An 18,631-nucleotide genomic window follows, 5' to 3' on the forward strand; every position below is an offset into this window, starting at 1 on the left:
ACTGGCATGTTCAACATAATTGTGTGCAATTTGACATATAACTCTTTACATCCCAGTGCCCACTGAAGTGAAAAAACATTCTGCAAACTTGCTGAAGTTTGGAAATAAATTGTGGAAAGGTTTGATGCTAGGCTATGAAAATTTTGTATCTTAGGCTGGAAATCATTAAAACCCAAGGTGTTGATTAACATATGCACAAAAAGCTTGTATTGATGTCTGATTTCCAGTGGAAAAAAGGGTTGAAATCCCCCAAGATAATTTTTAGGATGTTCCGGAGGCCCTTTAGAATATGTTCTTATAAATTGACATGTGTTTCTGTTATGATATTTTGAAATTTGGAGTGTATCATATAACATAACATAATTTTTGGCTCCATTCAGCTAGTAAAGGCATATTAGTTGTCCTGATACTGAGAAAAAAAAAAATATATCTTTTCACGTTCCAGATGCCTGACAGTATTAATAAATTATTAGAGCCTGCAGACTTTGCTGCAATACTACAGTAATCCCTTGCCTGGAGCATTTTTATTTTCCTACATCTGTGAACTAATAGAAAGTGCTGTGTGAATGTGCTTTAGTAATATTTTTATGGTAATACCTGTCCAGTCTAAATCTTTACCTGTCAGTTTTATACTGTGTGGTGAAACTTCTCCCATCACCTGTAAAAGCATCTTTGTTTGTCCCATTCTGTTCCCTTCCCTGTTACTCTTAATTGCCCCTCCATTCAGAGGAGGTCTGTAACTACAGAAGTGACAGCTGCAGAATTGTCTCTGCACCAGAGGCTTACATTTCTTCCCTTCTAGAACCATGTAATCCTTTCAGATGAATTTTTCTGGTATGTCAGCCTCATGAAAAAAGTTGCCATTGTTTACAGCCAGGAAATGGTGCTATTGCTGCAACTGCTCAGGCTTTGCAAAGAAGGTTTTGTATGTGTTTTCATCCTTTCCCCTACCACTCCCAGTCCACATTCCTGGAGATCAAATCTGGCACATGTTGATGAATGCAGGTTTTATTTAGAAACATGACCACTTGTCACCATCCAGTGTCATGTTATCAAGCAACGGCTGTTAACATTTGTTTGGCATGAAACATTTTCTGTACAGTACTCCCCAGCAAAGTGCGTCTCCTTTCCTCCCCCCTCCAAAAGAACAGTGTTTGCAGGCTTTGGGAGTGGAAGTTCTTCTTTTTAATACTGGAAAATTTCATGGTTGTGGTGGAAGACTTGCATGCTGTGAGGATGGCGGAGGACAGCAGTGTGGATTCAGACCTCCCAGACTGTAACTGTGATATCACAAGGCAGGCAGCTATTTTTGTTTGCTTTTTGATTGATACTATTCTTTCTGAAGTCTTGGCTTGCTGGGAAACTAACTGAAATATTGATATATAGAAATCAGTACTACAGCTAGAAATTACTGTTTTCTGTTCAGTTGAAAAGCAGTTGACAGTGATAACAGCATACTTTGTTTTACAGCTAGTACTTTTGCATTCTGGAATGATTTTTTTTATAGTGATGGAGACTTTGAACTAGTAAAATCTCTAGGCTGTCTGAGAGAAACTGTGGTCTGATTTTACTGCTGTTTTCAAATACGAGAGCATGTACACACATGAGAATAAGCAGACTGTATCTGTCTGCTTGATGTTTGTGTCATCACAGGGGCATGGCTACAAGCAAAAGGCAGAGAAAGAAAGAAGCTGTAAAGAGTGTCTCAGGCTTAACTTATCAAAGCCTGGCTGTCCTGTTCATATTAATGACTGTTTTGTAACTGCATGTAATACTTGAACACAGCCTGTATCATCTTGGATTTTTGATTCAGCTTCTTTTTTCTCTTTTCTCATTATCTCTTCTAGAAATTTAGCTGTTGTTCAGAATTCTAGAAATCCAGTCTTTGAAAGAGCAAACTGATTGGAGGAGTAAATATAACTGGCTTTACTGGTGTCCTGCTACACAGTAGTACTGTACTTTGGAAAATACTTATTTTACTCATAAAAAGATTATTTTTAAACTGATCTTTTCAAAGCTGATTTTAATAGCGCAACATTTTTCACTATTTCAGATTGTTTCTTTAAACTTTGTCTACTGTTCCAAGTAGATATTATTTTTAAAAGCACCTTTTCTGTTTTCTAGTGTGTACTGTACAGACTTAGCCAATATACTCTTACTGACTTTTTTTCATGTTGCTTTTAAAGTTTAATATTAGTAAGCAGCTGTCTAAATGACTAATGCAGTAGTTATGACTTCTATATGATGCATTTTTCTGTACTTACAGGATTGTTCCCATTTAGATTTAAGTGGAATTTAAGATTTTCTTCGTTAGGACTAGTTGAATTAAATATATCTGTCCCTAATTTTAGCTCCAAGTTGTTTTCCCACTGTCTCTGCCCAATGTAGAGTAATAGACATTATTAATAGACAATCTAAAGTTATTGGTTACTTGGGAAATTGAGGCACATTAATTGGAACATGAAAATATTAGTATCATAAGTCCATTCAGATTGTTAGATGATTTTTCATCAGTCAACCATGCAAACAATTGCATTCTGCTGTATTTTCTTTTCTGAGAGTTTAAGTATTTATAAATTGTAACAAGACTGGGGAGTGTGTTTTATGAAAAACAACCTTCAAACCAGCAGTGTCATGGTTCCAACCCTTTGATTTCAGTGCAGAATTTTTATTATCAAGGAGAAAAGTTATCTCAAGTCTCTCAAAGTAACATGTGCAGTTACTGTGCTGTCTGGTGCTGCAACAAAAGCGTTAAATGATTATTGGAATCATTAACACATGAAACATAATCTTGCAAATGAAGTCTCAAAACATCAAAATTACATTTGAATAGGGATCCCACATACCTGATTTTAAATTTGGCTGTTTTCTCTTAAGCAGAGCTTTTAGAGCATAGGCAGCTTTGCTTGCTGAAATTCTGAAGGAAAACTCTCAGACATGTTGGATTGCTTCTGTTATTTGATTGCAGATATGCTTTCAGTGTAGCTGGAGACACAACGCTGTACTGCAGTTCAGTAAAAAAAAAAAACCAAACTCAGCAGCCTCAAATAAACACTTGTTTATTTGTTTGTATTTGTACCACAGGCAAGGAACCTGTTACGTTAAACACAGTACAAAAAAACAGTCTTAAGGGTGGTTGTAGTGGGGGGTACAGGAAGGAAGCTGTAGGGTTTGGGTATGGGTTTGGTTAGAGTGTTCTTTTAGTATGTCACACTGTTTTTCTTTCTCTCTCTGAAGTAACTTAGATCATGTGACTGAATATAGTGGTAGTTGGCCCAGACTATTTTTTATGCTCTGGCAGGGATGTACTCCTGTGCAGTTTGCCTGAGGCAGAGGGCACTTTCTAAATGATGGACTCTTTAAAGTTGCTGCAGGCAAAATGTAGATGAAATCCAGCACAGAGATTAGAGTACACACAATTGCAAACAAAAAAATCCTGGTCCTCAGCTTGGTCCTGCAGATGATCGAGTGACATTGCTTCTCCACAGGGCTGGCATGACTCATTGTTCCCTTTCCTACTCCAGCAGGCCTGCAACAGATCAGTAGCATCGAGCCTTGAAAATAAAAGCAGAAAATGGGCAGGATTTCTCTCCTTTTCAATAATGTCAGAGATTGAAAACCTGTATGTGCCTTCCAGAATGGTGATAGCCAACTTTCTTGGTCACCATATGAGCAAGTTTCAGTTGGTTCAGACCCACAAAACATTGCATGTAGAGCCAGAGGTGACAAGGAGAGGGTGCCCTCAGTAGGTGTTCTCTTACCATCTCCCTAAGCCTAAACACACGGCTGTGTTATGATGCACAGCCTCATGATGAGGACTGAGGCAGTCTTTCAGCAAAATGGTATTGACTTCAGTCCCATCATAGACAGGTTTTCACAGTGCCCAGATTTTTTTTCAGTTACCAGGTGGGGTTTTTATACAGATCAAAACCCTACAGCTGTTGGTCATGAGACTCCAGCAAGAAATCTGTATTTGGACTGTTCTTAAAGGTTTTTAGCTAATAAAGAACCACAGTTTAACTATCTGTGAGCTAAAGGGAGGACTATAAAGAGAAGAAAAATGGAAAGATTTAACTTTTTTTTTTTTAAGATGACATTAATATCTCTGTGATTCTCTTAATGGTCAATTGCAGCTACTGCTTTCAGCATGGAAGCACTTGGTAAATTTGCTGGTTAGTATTGTGAGAAAAATGTGAATTGCTTAGTTTGAATTATAGGATAGTCGGGTGGCATTTTGTTTCTTCAGGAAACCTGGCAATCTTGTGTTTTTAAACCCATTTTAGTCAGTCTGTTCGCAACTGCACTCATCTCTTAAACCTTTCTGGTATTGAAGCACTTAAGTAGAAGAGCAATAGGAGTGTAAAAGGGAACATTACTCAAGATTGGTTTTGGTACCACGCCAACAGGGAAGAAGAGAGAGCTTAGAAAAAAATTCAGAATTCACTTGTAATGTATGTTATGAAACATGGGGATAGGAAGGAGAGAATTACTGAAGGACAGTTTTGCAGTTCAAACAGATTGAAGGAAAAATTATTGAGATAGGATGAAAGTTTAGTTGAATCTATTCAATCTCTAAGCTTAATGCTCTCTTGATTAAAAAAAAAACAAACAAACAAAAAAACCACAAACAGAAATCTATTTCGTTTTTCCTGCTCATTGGTCTTCCAGGGTTCCAAGAAAAATACTAGTTAGAAATCACTATGCAGTTCCATTCCAATTTCGTCTGTTTAAACTTGAAATAGTCCAATAATACCAACTTAAAGCAGCCCTTGGAATTCAAGAATCCTCCCCAAGTTCTGAGCTGGACTTTTTGCTCTGAAACTTATTTATTCAAGGACAAGTCTTCACCCTGGAACAGATTGATCAGAGAGGCTGCCCAGATGGTGCCCCCTTGCTAGGAATGTTAAATGTCAGGCTGGATGGGGCTCTGAACAACCTGATCTAGTTGAAGATGTTCTTGCTCACTGCAAAGCAAGTGAACTAGATGACTTTTAAAGATGCCTTCTAACCCAAATCTTCTGTGTTACTTAGTTCAGTGCTTTCATGGGTGTGAAAAAGTCCTCTTCACTCAGTACACTCTCCTGTCAGTACCTGGATCAGTTATTTTTGGTCTGAGAAGAGCAGTTGTCATCTATTGGTCAAATACACAACTAAATTACCTTAGATGGTTTTGGGGGTCAACTGATAAAAGTACAGAAGCTTTGAAAATGTTTTTTGGCATTTGTAAGCACTCAACCAGCAGCTATGAATGCAGGACTCAATGCACATATAATATACTTCTGCTGCTTAATAAAGGAAGACTTTACAGTACAACTCACCATCTTCATGAAGTTTCTCTGAAAACTTCCTGAAACACATGCTGTGAAAATTTTCCTTCAGGGTGTACTTAATACTGCCATTTATTTTTTTTTACAGGGTAAAGAAGTTGAAGGAAACCCTTGTTGCAGTGCAGCAGCTGGATAAAAACATGAGTAGTCTGAGATCTTGGCTTGCCCACATTGAGTCAGAGCTGTCCAAACCTATCGTCTATGAAACTTGTGACTCTGAGGAGATACAAAGGAAGCTAAATGAGCAGCAGGTAAAATACAACACACTTACCAGGTGAACAGTGACATGGGGAGAGCCAGAGTAGAGTGTCCCTGGGCTGCCCATACCCAGTTCAGTTGAGAGGGCATCAGGCAAAATGCTTAAATATCAAGGCAAGTGGTACTTACTGTGTCACTTATAGAGCCTTCTGCTGGCCTTGACATCGAATCCACCAGGAGCTGATTGACATTGCCAAGAAAGGTAAGGCACCAAGAGATGTAACCTGAACGAGTTATTGCAATTGTTTTCCGTTGGGGCTTGTGGTTTTTGTTTGTTTGAGTTGTCTGTTCCCAGGGGCAAAACTGACACCTATTAGACCTTGCAAATTTTGCAAATGCTTGAAAATTACTATTTTTAGCAACCTTTCTAACTCAGTTTTATTTTGCAGCTTGTTTGAGAGTCACTTTGCACGCAAAGATGCATGAGCTGTACATGTGAAGTTAAAATTGGTTGGTTTATACTATACAAAGCCTTTATGCAGTGCTAGATTAAAATATGTAGAAAATGTGAATTCAGCCAGTTTTTGGCATTGAAAGTTACTTCTAAGATGATTTACTATACTTAATCCTTCCTCTTACACTTCACTGCCCAGTGCAGTTTTACCTAGAAGCACATTGCTGGAGGGAACTGCTGTCCTTTGTGTTCCTGTTATTTATTGGAAAAAATAGCTTTCTGTTTCCCACTGGAGAGGACTTAGATGTTGTCCTGGGTCCTTTCTCAAAGGAGAAAGAAATGAGTGGGAAGAGGAAAGACAGGATATTTTGTGGATAATATATGAAGAGTACCAATGGGCATTTTGCTCCTTTAAGCTGAGAGCCAAGAACTCCCTCAGAGATTTTGCCAGCTCTTCATTTGCTACTGCTCTGTTCAGAATTACTTGTTAATATTTTATATGGAAGTTGCTTAGGGATAATAATTTATAACACAGAAGCGTCAATAATGAATGGTGTTTCTGAGACAGTAAAGTGCTGGGAAGGGCTAAACATTGCTACCAACAAAGTTGACAGTTGAGATTATTTACGAGAATCCCTGTGCAAACATCCCATAGTTTGTTACAACCACTTCTTGGGGGATTTATTTTGGGAACAGAGACTGGTATATCTCTGCCTTCCACTGTTTCCTTGTGGTGACAGCATGCAGTGATATTCTGTAGAAATAGAGGTGAATCTTACCATGGGAGGATGCCGTATTTGTAAACACGGTGATGATTTCATATGATAACGATGCAAGACATGGTTATAATAATAATAAAAGTTTTAAAAACTCACCCACTTCCAATGCAAGACAACAAGTATTTTTATTAGTTGGAGGCTATATCACTATTCACCATGCCTCAGAAGGATACCTTCTCAAATACTTTGTTCTCTGTCTTTTCTGTTAGTGACTTCTTGTTCATTTCCGTGTTTGATCTTCCGCTGAGATCATGTTATCTTCCCAGTTGTTCATATGCAAAATTAGGTTAAAGATGTTATGTTGTGGGAAAGAGGAGGGACAAATTCCATTTATGAAAGTCCATTATCTACTTCTCAGCATCTACTTCAGCCAAGCATCAACTTTGCAGATTGCTGGTCTCTAGTGAAATTAAAAATGCAGTTGAATCTGGATATCCTGGGGGAAGGCAGGGTATCTTTATATATAATACTTCAATGCAGTATTTTTCTGGGGTAATGAACTTCATTTAAAGGATTACTTGTTTGTTTATTTTCTCAATCTCCTATCTCTTGAAATGTGAAAAAATGATATTTGTTTCTGGGCAAATAAAAGAAGAGATTGTATATGGGTGACAGCAGTGCATAAAAGTGACACTCCTTTGTGAACTAACCCAATGGCTTAATGTTCTCTAATTAACATTACAAATTTTAAAATCTTGGAAATAAATATTGGACTATGGAGCAGAAATACTCTAGGCATTGCTTGTGGAAATGTTCTGTAGGTGAATTAAAAAGTGTAATTCTTAGGAGTGCTTAGAACCCATAGTTCTCACTACTTCTTTACTCCAATACATTAGAAAGGAGATCATGTTACCTGAACTTACTTAACCTCAAGTCTGATAGCTGTCTGGAGTGTGTGTTTCATAAAGGGTGACATCTGATTATAGTATCCACCATTCTATAATAGTCCAGGGCAGAAAGAAAGAAAAATAAGCATTTTGTCATCACAATGAAAGTATTTTTCAGGCAAGTCCAGTGAGAGGGACATTGCTGAGGAATAAAAGATTGTGATTTTTCCACTCGATGTTGTCAAGTAGGTGTTTACAAAATAACTTTCTAGTTGAGAAAATAAACTAGATTACTTCATTAAGTGAAAGCCCAGTTATTACAAACAACCAAAAAAATCATTGCATTAGATCCACCTTGATCTATTTCAAAGTTCCTGTTTTTTAATTTGACATTTAGATCTCATTTCCTGCTGGAAGACATTTTCAGGTCTTGTTGCTAGCTATAATAAAAGTTCCTCTAGTTAGACATTAAATATAAGACACAATGTATTGACACAGTATTTCCATTTGCATGCCACAGTTTACTTCAATAGCAAAATTATAGAGAAGTTTATCTCTACTCATCCTCAAGCTGCCACATTCTCCTACATAAACCTCCACATCTCTAATTGTCCTATTGGTTCCTTTTTTCATCTGAATCAGAATTGCACCTAATGTTCTACATGCAATATAGCACTTTTTCATGCAGTTACATAATTATTTCTTTGTCACAATTAGAATTAGGTTGTATTGGCTTTGTTAGTGTCCATACTGATTTTTCCATCTAATACTCTGATGATTTATGACAAATGTAGACAAAATTCAAACAGAGTTTCTTTTCATAGCACTGGTCCAACAGCAACAGCCAGTTACTTCTGTGGCTTGTCTTAACTTGAATCTGGATATCAAAACTAAGGTGAAATATTAGTTCTAGAGGAAACATTATCACCAATGTAGAACAAACCATTGAAACCAAGAAACTGTCAGGAAGAATAATACTGTCACATATAATAAGTGCTAAGTCAGTGTGAGTGCATTTTCTTTAGGTGTCTGGAATTTTCCTTTTCCAATAAAAATACTATAGAACTGGAAACTTGAAGGAAGAAAAATCTCTAACACGTACACTGTTCAACACATACTACTGCCAATTTCCATGTCAAACGTGCCACTTTGGAGGTATCTCATGTGGAGAGCAGCACGTTCATGAAGGGTCCCTCTGCCAAACCCTTGCAGCACATTAGAAAGTACTTCCTTGTCACACTTCTCTTACTAACTTCTGCTTTACATTCTCTGTGATAATGGGAAAGGGCTGAGAATAATTCTACCATTTATTGGTAGATGTTGATTAAATGTGTGTGAAAGATGCTCAGCTGAGCATGCAGAGCTCTGGCAGTTTGTCCCAGTTGATGGTTTGGTGTTCATAGTCCCTGGGAGAGCTGTGCATGCTGCCAGGTTCTCCTGGCCTCATTGACCACATTGCATCACCACTTGCGTAGACGCACTCTCTTAATTGGTATTACTGGATGTTTTTCCTCTGTTTGCAAGCTTTTTTCTCTTTTTAAATGAGTGGAAGATAAATACATTTGCATGGATGCATGGTTAGAAATTTCTCTTAAGAACTAATCTCTTCACCTGCAGGAACTCCAGAGGGACATAGAGAAACACAGCACTGGCGTGGCATCTGTTCTCAATCTGTGTGAAGTACTTCTTCATGACTGTGATGCTTGTGCCACAGAAGCAGAGTGTGACTCTATCCAGCAGGCTACACGCAATCTGGACAGAAGGTGGAGAAATATTTGTGCAATGTCAATGGAAAGGCGACTTAAGTAAGTCTAAAAGATCTACAGATTAGTATTTCCTCCTGCAGGCAAAAATACTGGATGGTATTATATGGTTGCAGTACTGAATAAAAACAGTGTAAGGTTCAGAAAAAGATCTTAAACTCAGTAGAAGCCAATACCTGCCATGCCTTTATGAAAAAAAAGAAATTTTGAGTTGCACATGCCTTTACACAAAGTACAGGTAACAATCATCAAATTTCACTCACAAGTCCTTCAATAGAATTATTTATTATTTCCCATGCTTCATAGATATGATGACAGAGAAACTAGAGAAACTAGCGATGACTCCAAGAGATTTGGAAAACATGACAAAAAGGGGGGGCTGTAACACTTAAATTTACACACGAACTACAGAGATTGATGCGAAACTAGTTATTGAATGGGTGAAACGTTATTCCAGGTATTAGGGTTTATATGTAGCTGGTGTTCGTCAGAAGTTTCTCTTATGTCTGACTTTGTTCATTTGGAAGAATTTTAGGACTGAGCACTTACATGGAATTTCTCCACCTGTCCACCTTAGTTGTGCTGAACAAATAAGGGCCACAGTAACCCAGGATTTTTGGGTGTAGTCCGGGTAACTGCACATGCTTAGACCATCATATCCAGAAGATTCATTGTTTTCTATTCCCACACAGGATAGTGAGGTGATTTCAACAGCAATGATGATTGAGGCAATGCTATGTACTATGTGCTGACTTAGTAATGAGATATGTTTACAGATTTAAACTCCTGTATTTAAAATATTTTCTTTAACTTTTCAAGTTATGAAGTTTATTTATTGTCATGTTTATACAGTCACATAAAAAACCTCTAGGAAGAATTTGATGTTTCAAAATGCTTAATTGAATGTTTTATGATCTTTAATTTTGTGGGATATTCTTAATGTATTTGGTAAAGTTTCTTGTTTATTTTTTGCAAAACATGTATTGCTTTTAAGTTTGAATCTATATCCATAGAGTCATATCCTTAAGTAATTTTATGCTATTGCCATGGAAATCCTTGAATCGTATATATCTGTAAATTCTATGTTATAAGTTCTACTTGGAACTACATTTATAAATTCCGTCTTCAACAAAGTCTGTCATGAACAAACATGGGCTTTCATAATTTTGTGTCCAACACATCAATTCAGAACTGTTTTAAGGTGATATGGAACTATTTTACTTTCTTAGAATGTACACATTATGCTTTGGTGGATTTGTACTGGTACATTAACTGAGCTGTCAGTATTTAGGATCTTTATTGTACTAGAAACAGTTGTTTGTATTAAAGAGCAGCTCTACTGATGTCACTGGCACTGCATTTCAGAAGTTATTTAGTGTGTGCTCAGCTTTTTAGAGCTCCTGTTACAAACTTAAAACTTATTTTAATACTGATTCCAAAATGAGATGCATTTAAAAAAAATGCCTTCATCTTACTCTAGCACAGTCTGGAATGAGCCAGCCTTCCCTGTGGTCTGTTTATCAGTCTGGCTGGCTGAGTTAGATTATTAGTCAGTTATTGTCTGGTGCAGTGCTAGTTTGCTGTTGCAGATGACAGGTTAAAGTTCTGTAGGTCAACTGGCCATCAGTTCAAGCATTCTCTAATTTTCTGTAATCTGTTGCAGAATTGAAGAGACATGGCGGCTATGGCAGAAATTTTTGGATGACTACTCTAGATTTGAAGAGTGGCTAAAAACCTCTGAGAGAACAGCTGCTTTCCCAAGCTCCTCGGGTGTGCTTTACACTGTTGCTAAGGAAGAACTGAAGAAATTTGAGGTGATTTATAGTGGTTGAAATTCAATACCTACTGATCACATTGCAGCAGCCAGCTGGTGTTCTTCCTTCCCATAACAGACTTACAGCAGAGATGCTGTATTAATAAAGTGGAGTTGATGATTTTGTAGGTGTCTTCAGCAGCAGGTTCCTAAGATAAAAAGACAGTGGAAAGTGGCAACTGGAGGTACCTCCACTGTTTGTTTGAAAAAAGCCAAATTCCTCACCTTTTTTATTTCTGCATATTTTTAGTATGCCCAGTCAGTCAGAGTTCCAGACCCTTCCTAAATCTCCCTTCATCAAGTGCCTCTTCAAATGCATGCTGCATGTTCTAGCTTTTGCTTTGATTTTATCTCTCCTCTAATTTCCATAACTCTCTGAAGCTGGCTCTCTGAAGTTTCTCCTATGATGCAGAATATCTCCCCTTTGGATCCTTATACCTAAATTCATGCAAATATTGTTATGTGTCCCTGTGACTTAAAATAAGTTCAGCATTCTTCAAAAGTGACAAGCTGTCCCTTTGGTCAGTGCTTAGGAGCTTATTACATGACTCCATTGTGTCCACTACAATGTGAGAGCTTGTCACATAGTTACAAGGGGTTGTAAACCTGTGTGTAAAGTACACACACATGTTGCCTGGTGAGTCAACGAGGAAAATGTTTTGCTTGGATTCATATTTGTTTTGCTTGGATTCATATTTGCAAAGACTGTGTCAAGATAGGAGAGAAGAAAGAGAACAAATTATTTAGGCAATTCCGTAAACATTCAGACACTGTATAGTATTTACTGTGAAGAAGAAATGCAAATTTTAAACAGTGTCTAAGCGCAGTTGATAGGTTTTGGTTTAACAGTTAAATCAAAAACATAAATTGTGAGGTGCTGTGTTCTGTAATTGCCATTCACATTTATGAATGTACTGGCCAGGTTTTGGTTTCAGACAGACTTCATTAGGCCAGACATCATTATGGCTGGGTAGATTGCCGTAGTACAGAAATGTTTGCTTCCTACACCCAAACAGTCTGCCTCAGAGCTCTTTCCCATTGTCCCTCTATGTGGTGATCAGGATTTAAATCTCTTATTTAGTAAGCCTCTGTATTAGAAGTCGTACTGCAAGTATATTGACTCTTTGATTTTTACAGCTGAATTGACTTTGCCCAAAGTCTGTTTTACTGAACCTCAGCTGTTACGGCAACCTTACCTCTGCAGCAGACTTGTGCATTTTTTACTGTCTGTAGAGTGTCAGCAGGAACAAGATGAAAAGAGAACAGTGTAGCCTCTCCAAAATCCTCCTTTCCCTGTAGTTTGGTTCTTTCTCTTTTTTCCTTCTCTTTTTCTTCTTTTTTTTTTTCCTCCTGTGCACTTGATTTCTTTGCCTACCAAATAGCAGGAAGGCAGTGTGGTATTCAAATCCAGTGGCATCCAGCAGCTTTACAGTGAATTCAGTATGAAGTCAGCCACTTAAAAATACCAACAGAAGCAGGTTTCTGCTTTAACTAGGCATTTTCCCTAATTTTATTTTCTCCTCCATATCTGCACTTTAATTAAAAAACGACACATAATAAAAAGAGCTCATCAGACCATATAGGAGCTTTTCAGTTCCTGAGCACAAAGGTCAGAGATGTCTCTCACTGACTTCACTGTACAAAACCAAACTCCTTCCTCTCCGGTAGTTTATGGAGAAATGGAAAGAGGTAGTGGAAAGAAATGCAACATATGAATTCTTGTGTAGCTGAAATGAAAAAATGGAAGGCAAATTAACAGCTGTTCTTTTGCTGGAGAAGGCTTGGTAACAGGTGAAACAACAACTGCACACTTTTAGATGTCATGATCCTAGTAAATACAGTCAGAATTGTGCCTCTAATAGAGGAATACTTATGCAATTTTAAATTAATTCAGTTCTCCTGATCATTTCACCCTAGCTTCAAGCACATTTGCTCCTTTTTGGCTGTCCCGTACCCAATTTGATGGCCATTTAATGAAGAGAATAATTATATTGAGAGGACTCTGCAGAAGCTGATTTTTTTTTTCCAACCAGTTCCTTTACTTTCTTCTCTGGTATTACAGTAGAAATGTGCTTATCTCATTATAGCTTTGAATGGTGCAGTATGAAGTGTGTATCTTTTTAAGTAGAAAACTCAGGTTTTTTAGTTAAAATTTCTCTACAGAAGTATATAACCTATCCCAGTTCTACAGTCCTTATTAAGGGAGGTGTCTAGTTTTGGAAGAGATTGGCTGTTTTTTGGCATTGTGAGGAATATCAGACAGCAAGTTTGTAGAACTACAGTGATATCCAAACCCTACTTGTATTCAGAAGAGAGCTGGTATAATCTAGGTTTTTAGGTCTTCCTTTGATTGCTTTTCTAATTCAGTGATGTGACAAGATAAAAAGTAGATTTTTGAAAAAATACTCTGTTGTTATTGGTGGTGGTGGTGGTAGTAGTAGTAGTAGTAATAGTAGTATAAATTCAGTCATTTCTTTACAAGGTGCTTCCTCCAAGCTTCATGATTGCTAGTCTCAGCATGAAAGCCATGGGCTAAGTCACCTGTGCACCTCAGCTGCATCTTTGTGGCTCTTGTAACAGCAGAGTAGTACAAACATTTGCCCAGACTTAAGTTGGCATGGATATTTGTGACATTTTCTTTTCTGTGAATATTTTAAGGCAAAACTTTCTTGCACACCAGTATTCTAAATATAAAAAATGTCTCATTTAGTATCATGTTTCAGAATAAACAATTGCTCAAATCTCTTCAGTGTTTGCATTTCAGCAAATTCAATATGTGAAAAGAAATCCAAATGAAGCCACAGGAATCTTGGATTTCTGTTCCTGTTTTTTAAAAAGAAGAGTTTCATGTTCATTGTTTGTACTTCTGTTCTCAAATACAGAAGCATATAATTTCACAGAAAGAGGAGCTGGTTTTCTTACACTGATTTTGCCTTTGTAATGGATATTCATGTTGCAATTTCTCATTCAGTGAACCATGTCAGTTTTATGAACTTTTTGGGGAATTTTGTTTTTTTGGTTTTGCTTTTTTCAATCAGAAGGCAACATCTCTATAGGGTAGCCCTCAGGAGATGTCTCCAACTAGTGGAATTTATTGGCTTACATAAGTCAGAGTGCAGATGAAGGGTCAAAATAAGGCAAGAGAGCTATATATGTATCCTGATTTCAGTAATTAAAATTCTGAAGGTGTCTTTTGTTCATACTGCTTTAGGCATTCCAGAGACAAGTGCATGAAAGCCTGACTCAGCTGGAGCTGATCAATAAGCAGTATCGGCGCCTGGCACGGGAGAACCGCACTGACTCCGACGGCAGCCTCAAGCAGATGGTTCACGAGGGCAACCAGAGATGGGACAATTTACAAAAGAGAGTTACCTCCATCCTGCGCAGGCTAAAAGTATTTTTCCATGTTTAAGACTTCAGTTTCACTACTGTAGTTATGAATCAAGGGTACTTCAGCTGCTTTCAGTTTAATGCATTTGCACAGTGGCTTTGAGGGGATTTCTTCCTTTGGAAGAGGAAGGAAGCTCATCAGTTCACTTAGTCCAAAGTAAACAAATAGACCGTAAGCAAATGCTTGGTGACATCAAATCACCTTCCTCACAGAAGATAACTTTCTTAGGTCAGCTAATTGCAGCTCTAGATGGTGTTACTTAAAAAGGAACCTCAGAAAGCATGTAGGAAATGAAATAAGAAGGTGTACTGAGTTTAAATTGGGTTTGATGGGGATGAAAGTAATTTTCCTACTATTGCTGAGTGTTTTCATGCCATTCAATTTTCCACCCTCCAGCATTTTATTGGCCAGCGGGAGGAGTTTGAAACAGCACGGGACAGCATCCTGGTATGGCTAACAGAGATGGACCTGCAGCTGACCAACATCGAGCATTTCTCAGAGTGTGATGTCCAAGCAAAGATAAAGCAACTTAAGGTAAAGAATGAGAGTTACATGAAGACTGTAAAGAATGGATTGTTACAGAAGGAGGGATGAAAGAAGGGAGGGGGAAAAAACCATGCATGGTGGGGAAAGAATTTTAAGAAACATTATGCAGAAATGCAGCCTGATATGGTTCCTTTACTTGCAGGCCGAGACTTAAACCTCAAAAGTCATGAGTTACATCAAATTCCAATATGTACTTTTCTGTCAAAATAGAAAATCTTTGATCTGTGAAAAATGTAAAAAGAAAAACCAGGGGTGATAGTGTACTTTCCTGCATCAAAATAGGAAATATTAATAAAAAATATTTATGTAAGGCCCCCTTATTGCTTATATCTAATAATTACTACATTTCTCAACCATTTCTGCATCAGAAGACTCCTTCTCTGGAGATAACAATACCAAATGTTACATTATCCAAAATTCCACTGTGCTAGGTTTAGCATCTCTGTTCATTCTAGACATTTGATCATTGGCATGGCTTGTTTAGAGACAAGATTTCTTTCCAAATTCAACAAGTAAGGAATAAGATGGTAAACCATGAAGTATCACTGGTTTTGGCTTGAAAGACTGTGGAACACTAAATATAATTTAATTGTTCATTGTTGCTCATGATAAGAGTATTTGGCACAATCCCTGTTTGTTACCCACACCATTCTTTCTATAAAACTCCTAATACTTGCATCTTTAATTACCCAGATTGTTGTCATGTTGATTTTGTTGATCAAGCATGGGCTTTTCTTTTACACAGGCTTTCCAGCAAGAAATTTCCCTGAACAACAACAAAATTGAGCAGATAATTGTGCAAGGTGAGCAGCTCATTGAGAAAAGTGAGCCCCTGGATGCAGCTGTGATTGAAGAAGAGCTAGATGAGCTGCGTCGTTACTGCCAAGAGGTCTTCGGGCGTGTGGAGCGCTATCACAAGAAACTTATCCGCCTTCCTGTGTGTATATTTACATATGATTTTGCTTGTTTGGTCCATTGCCATTTTACAAATGTGAAAATGAGGAAAGATGTTGAAATGAAACTTAAGTAACTTTTCAGATCTCCTGGGGTTAAAGTTTGTTGCAACCCTTACCATCTCCCTCCCTTCCATTACATGCTATTTGTGTCCTGTTCAGAGAGCAAGCTGACAAGATCAGGAATTTCTGTAAATCATCATGAAAATGCATGCAAATTGAAGATTTATAAAACTTTATTCATGGAAGTAGCACTGTGGTACTGGTCATAAGAACATCTCCCTGCGCTGTCAGATAGTTTGACTGGCAACTTAGTGAGTTGTTTTTTTAAAAAACACAATGATAAAATTATTTTTCTCTTTAGAAGAGACAGAAATTTGTCTCCAGATTTGAACACAAGCTCAAAAGGAAAACAAAAGGAGAAAGTGAAAGGAAAACACTTTTTGGTAGCTCAAGTCCTACTGAATGAAAAGAACAAAATCAAGGGGTTTCAAAATATGAAATAACATAGTGAGAGCAGTATTCATGATAAAGATCACTTATGCTTTCTATTAATTGATTCCAGACATTTTTCTAATTTAATATTTGCATTGAAGTAACATCAGTAAAAGTCTGGATATATCTGCCTTATGTGAGACTTTATGTGCCTCAAGTAATTAAAATGAGCTGGCGCTTTGATCCTCTTTGTTGTTTTGGTTTTTTAGTGCACCTTAAAAATAATGAAGGGAAGGTGCCAAAGGAAATGTGCAAAATGAAAACCCCACCAGTGTGCCTGTCACCTAATGCTGCTTTATTTCACTGACCCAGGCTGACCATGTGGTGCCTCTGCACGTTTCATTGATCGCTTCTGTTTGCATTATGCTTCTAGCTAACAGATGACGAGCACGACCTCTCAGACAGAGAGGTGGATCTGGATGAATCAGCAGATCTCTCTGACATACGCTGGCATGACAAATCTGCGGACAGCGTTCTCTCCCCGCACCCCTCTTCCAACCTTTCGCTGCCTCTTTCCCAGCCGCTGAGGAGCGAGCGATCGGGGCGAGACACCCCTGCGAGCGTGGACTCCATCCCCCTGGAGTGGGATCATGACTACGATCTCAGCAGGGACCTGGAGACAGCCGTTTCACGGGCGCTGCACTCAGAAGAAGACGGAGGACAAGAAAAAGACTTCTACCTCAGAGGAGCAGCTGGCATAGCAGGTATGGTGGCAGACTGAGTGCTCTGTTTTCTCTGAGTAAGAAAAAGGCAGACGTTATATGTGTGATTGTGTGGCCAAGATTCTCATGGAAAAGTACTTTAAATAGCCCCTGATGACTTTAAATAGTGTTTCCTAAGTGATCTCAGTGGCCCTCTGGCCTTAGAGACAGTGATGGAGATTCCTGGATGACGACAGCCTTGGAAAATGGCAGAGGCGTACATGATATGGCAGGGAATTGGCTGTGCATCTGTGCGTGAGGCCTGCCAGATGGGATATGTCATCTGTAACAGCCCTATGTCCTAAGTTATTCTGACTAGAAGAAACCATACTGGATATGGCAAGAAGTACAGAACAAACTAATAAAGAAATGCTGTGGAAGAGACCCACAGAGAAAATCATCAAGTGTTTAAGTAAATCCTAGCTCTGCCCTGATGCAGGCAAGACTCCAGCAAATGAGTGTTTAGTCTGAGGTGGGATCTTGTGTCTTTTCTCCAGTGAAGTTAAAAATCCTTTCTAAGTGTTTGTGCTTTCTGTAATAAATCTTAACAAGTGAGAGTGCCCAAATGGAGCTAGCTGCGGGATAAGACATACCCGTGTATTTTACTCTGATCTTGTGGCTGTCTTTTGCTTTCCAGGTCATTGCTCTGAGAATAGTCAGGTTTGCCTGGATCTTAAGAGACTTTATAGCAGCCTCCCTGTGTTTCAGTCTTCATCTTTTTCCTTTTCCAGAGAGAATGTTTGCTATTGGAACAATTTATTTAACCCATCCCATGAAAAGGACTCCTGTAAGGAGACAGCCATTGCTGAGCCATCAATTCAGATTGTGCTTTTATTTTTTCAGATGTAGAGATCCCTGAAACTCTTGAGGCCTATGTAACACTCACAGAAAACGCCCTCAGAAATGTCTCTGGTAGGCATCATAAAAGACTAAGCATAGCCAGATGCAAATACCACGGTGCGCAAGTGTAACTTCTTTCTCTTCTCCTAGCATCTGCTATCTTTTCACAACTTACAAGATAAATATTTCTTACATGGTAGCATTGGCATATTAACTTAGAAGTATCCTCCTGCTTGACTTCTGCACTTTAAGGTACCACTGGGGGCATGGATGAAACAATGATGTCTGAAGTATTAGCCCTCCCACCTTGGCTAACCAAACTAAACTGGTCATGATCTTATTGGTCTTTTTTCTCTGGTGTCAACTGGTCTTAATACATTGTTACATCTTAAAGCAGAAGGAAAATGTATAGAATACCTAATTTTTCAGATTTGCATTTTATTTTTTTTAACACAGCCGCATCTTGGATTATCACGCTGATATAAACTTTTAGGTTAATTGTTGTTTCATGTGATCAAAATGTCAAGTTGAGGTCCTGTCTTTA

General features: G+C 38.1%; 1 protein-coding gene across 2 annotated transcripts in view; it reads left to right on the plus strand.

The window, feature by feature from the left end:
- SYNE1 (spectrin repeat containing nuclear envelope protein 1) overlaps positions 1 to 18,631 on the plus strand; it is a 290,126-nt gene that overhangs the window by 254,732 nt on the left and 16,763 nt on the right. For both annotated transcript variants that reach the window (XM_059841964.1, XM_059841963.1), the window contains 8 exons: positions 5,416 to 5,578; positions 9,203 to 9,390; positions 11,012 to 11,162; positions 14,373 to 14,555; positions 14,949 to 15,086; positions 15,844 to 16,035; positions 16,920 to 17,250; positions 18,091 to 18,159. In XM_059841964.1, the coding sequence (XP_059697947.1) occupies positions 5,416 to 5,578; positions 9,203 to 9,390; positions 11,012 to 11,162; positions 14,373 to 14,555; positions 14,949 to 15,086; positions 15,844 to 16,035; positions 16,920 to 17,250; positions 18,091 to 18,159 (1,415 nt within the window). The remainder of the gene's footprint in view (positions 1 to 5,415; positions 5,579 to 9,202; positions 9,391 to 11,011; positions 11,163 to 14,372; positions 14,556 to 14,948; positions 15,087 to 15,843; positions 16,036 to 16,919; positions 17,251 to 18,090; positions 18,160 to 18,631) is intronic.

Source organism: Haemorhous mexicanus, chromosome 3 (genome assembly GCF_027477595.1).
Source record: "Haemorhous mexicanus isolate bHaeMex1 chromosome 3, bHaeMex1.pri, whole genome shotgun sequence".
Taxonomy (NCBI): domain Eukaryota; kingdom Metazoa; phylum Chordata; class Aves; order Passeriformes; family Fringillidae; genus Haemorhous; species Haemorhous mexicanus.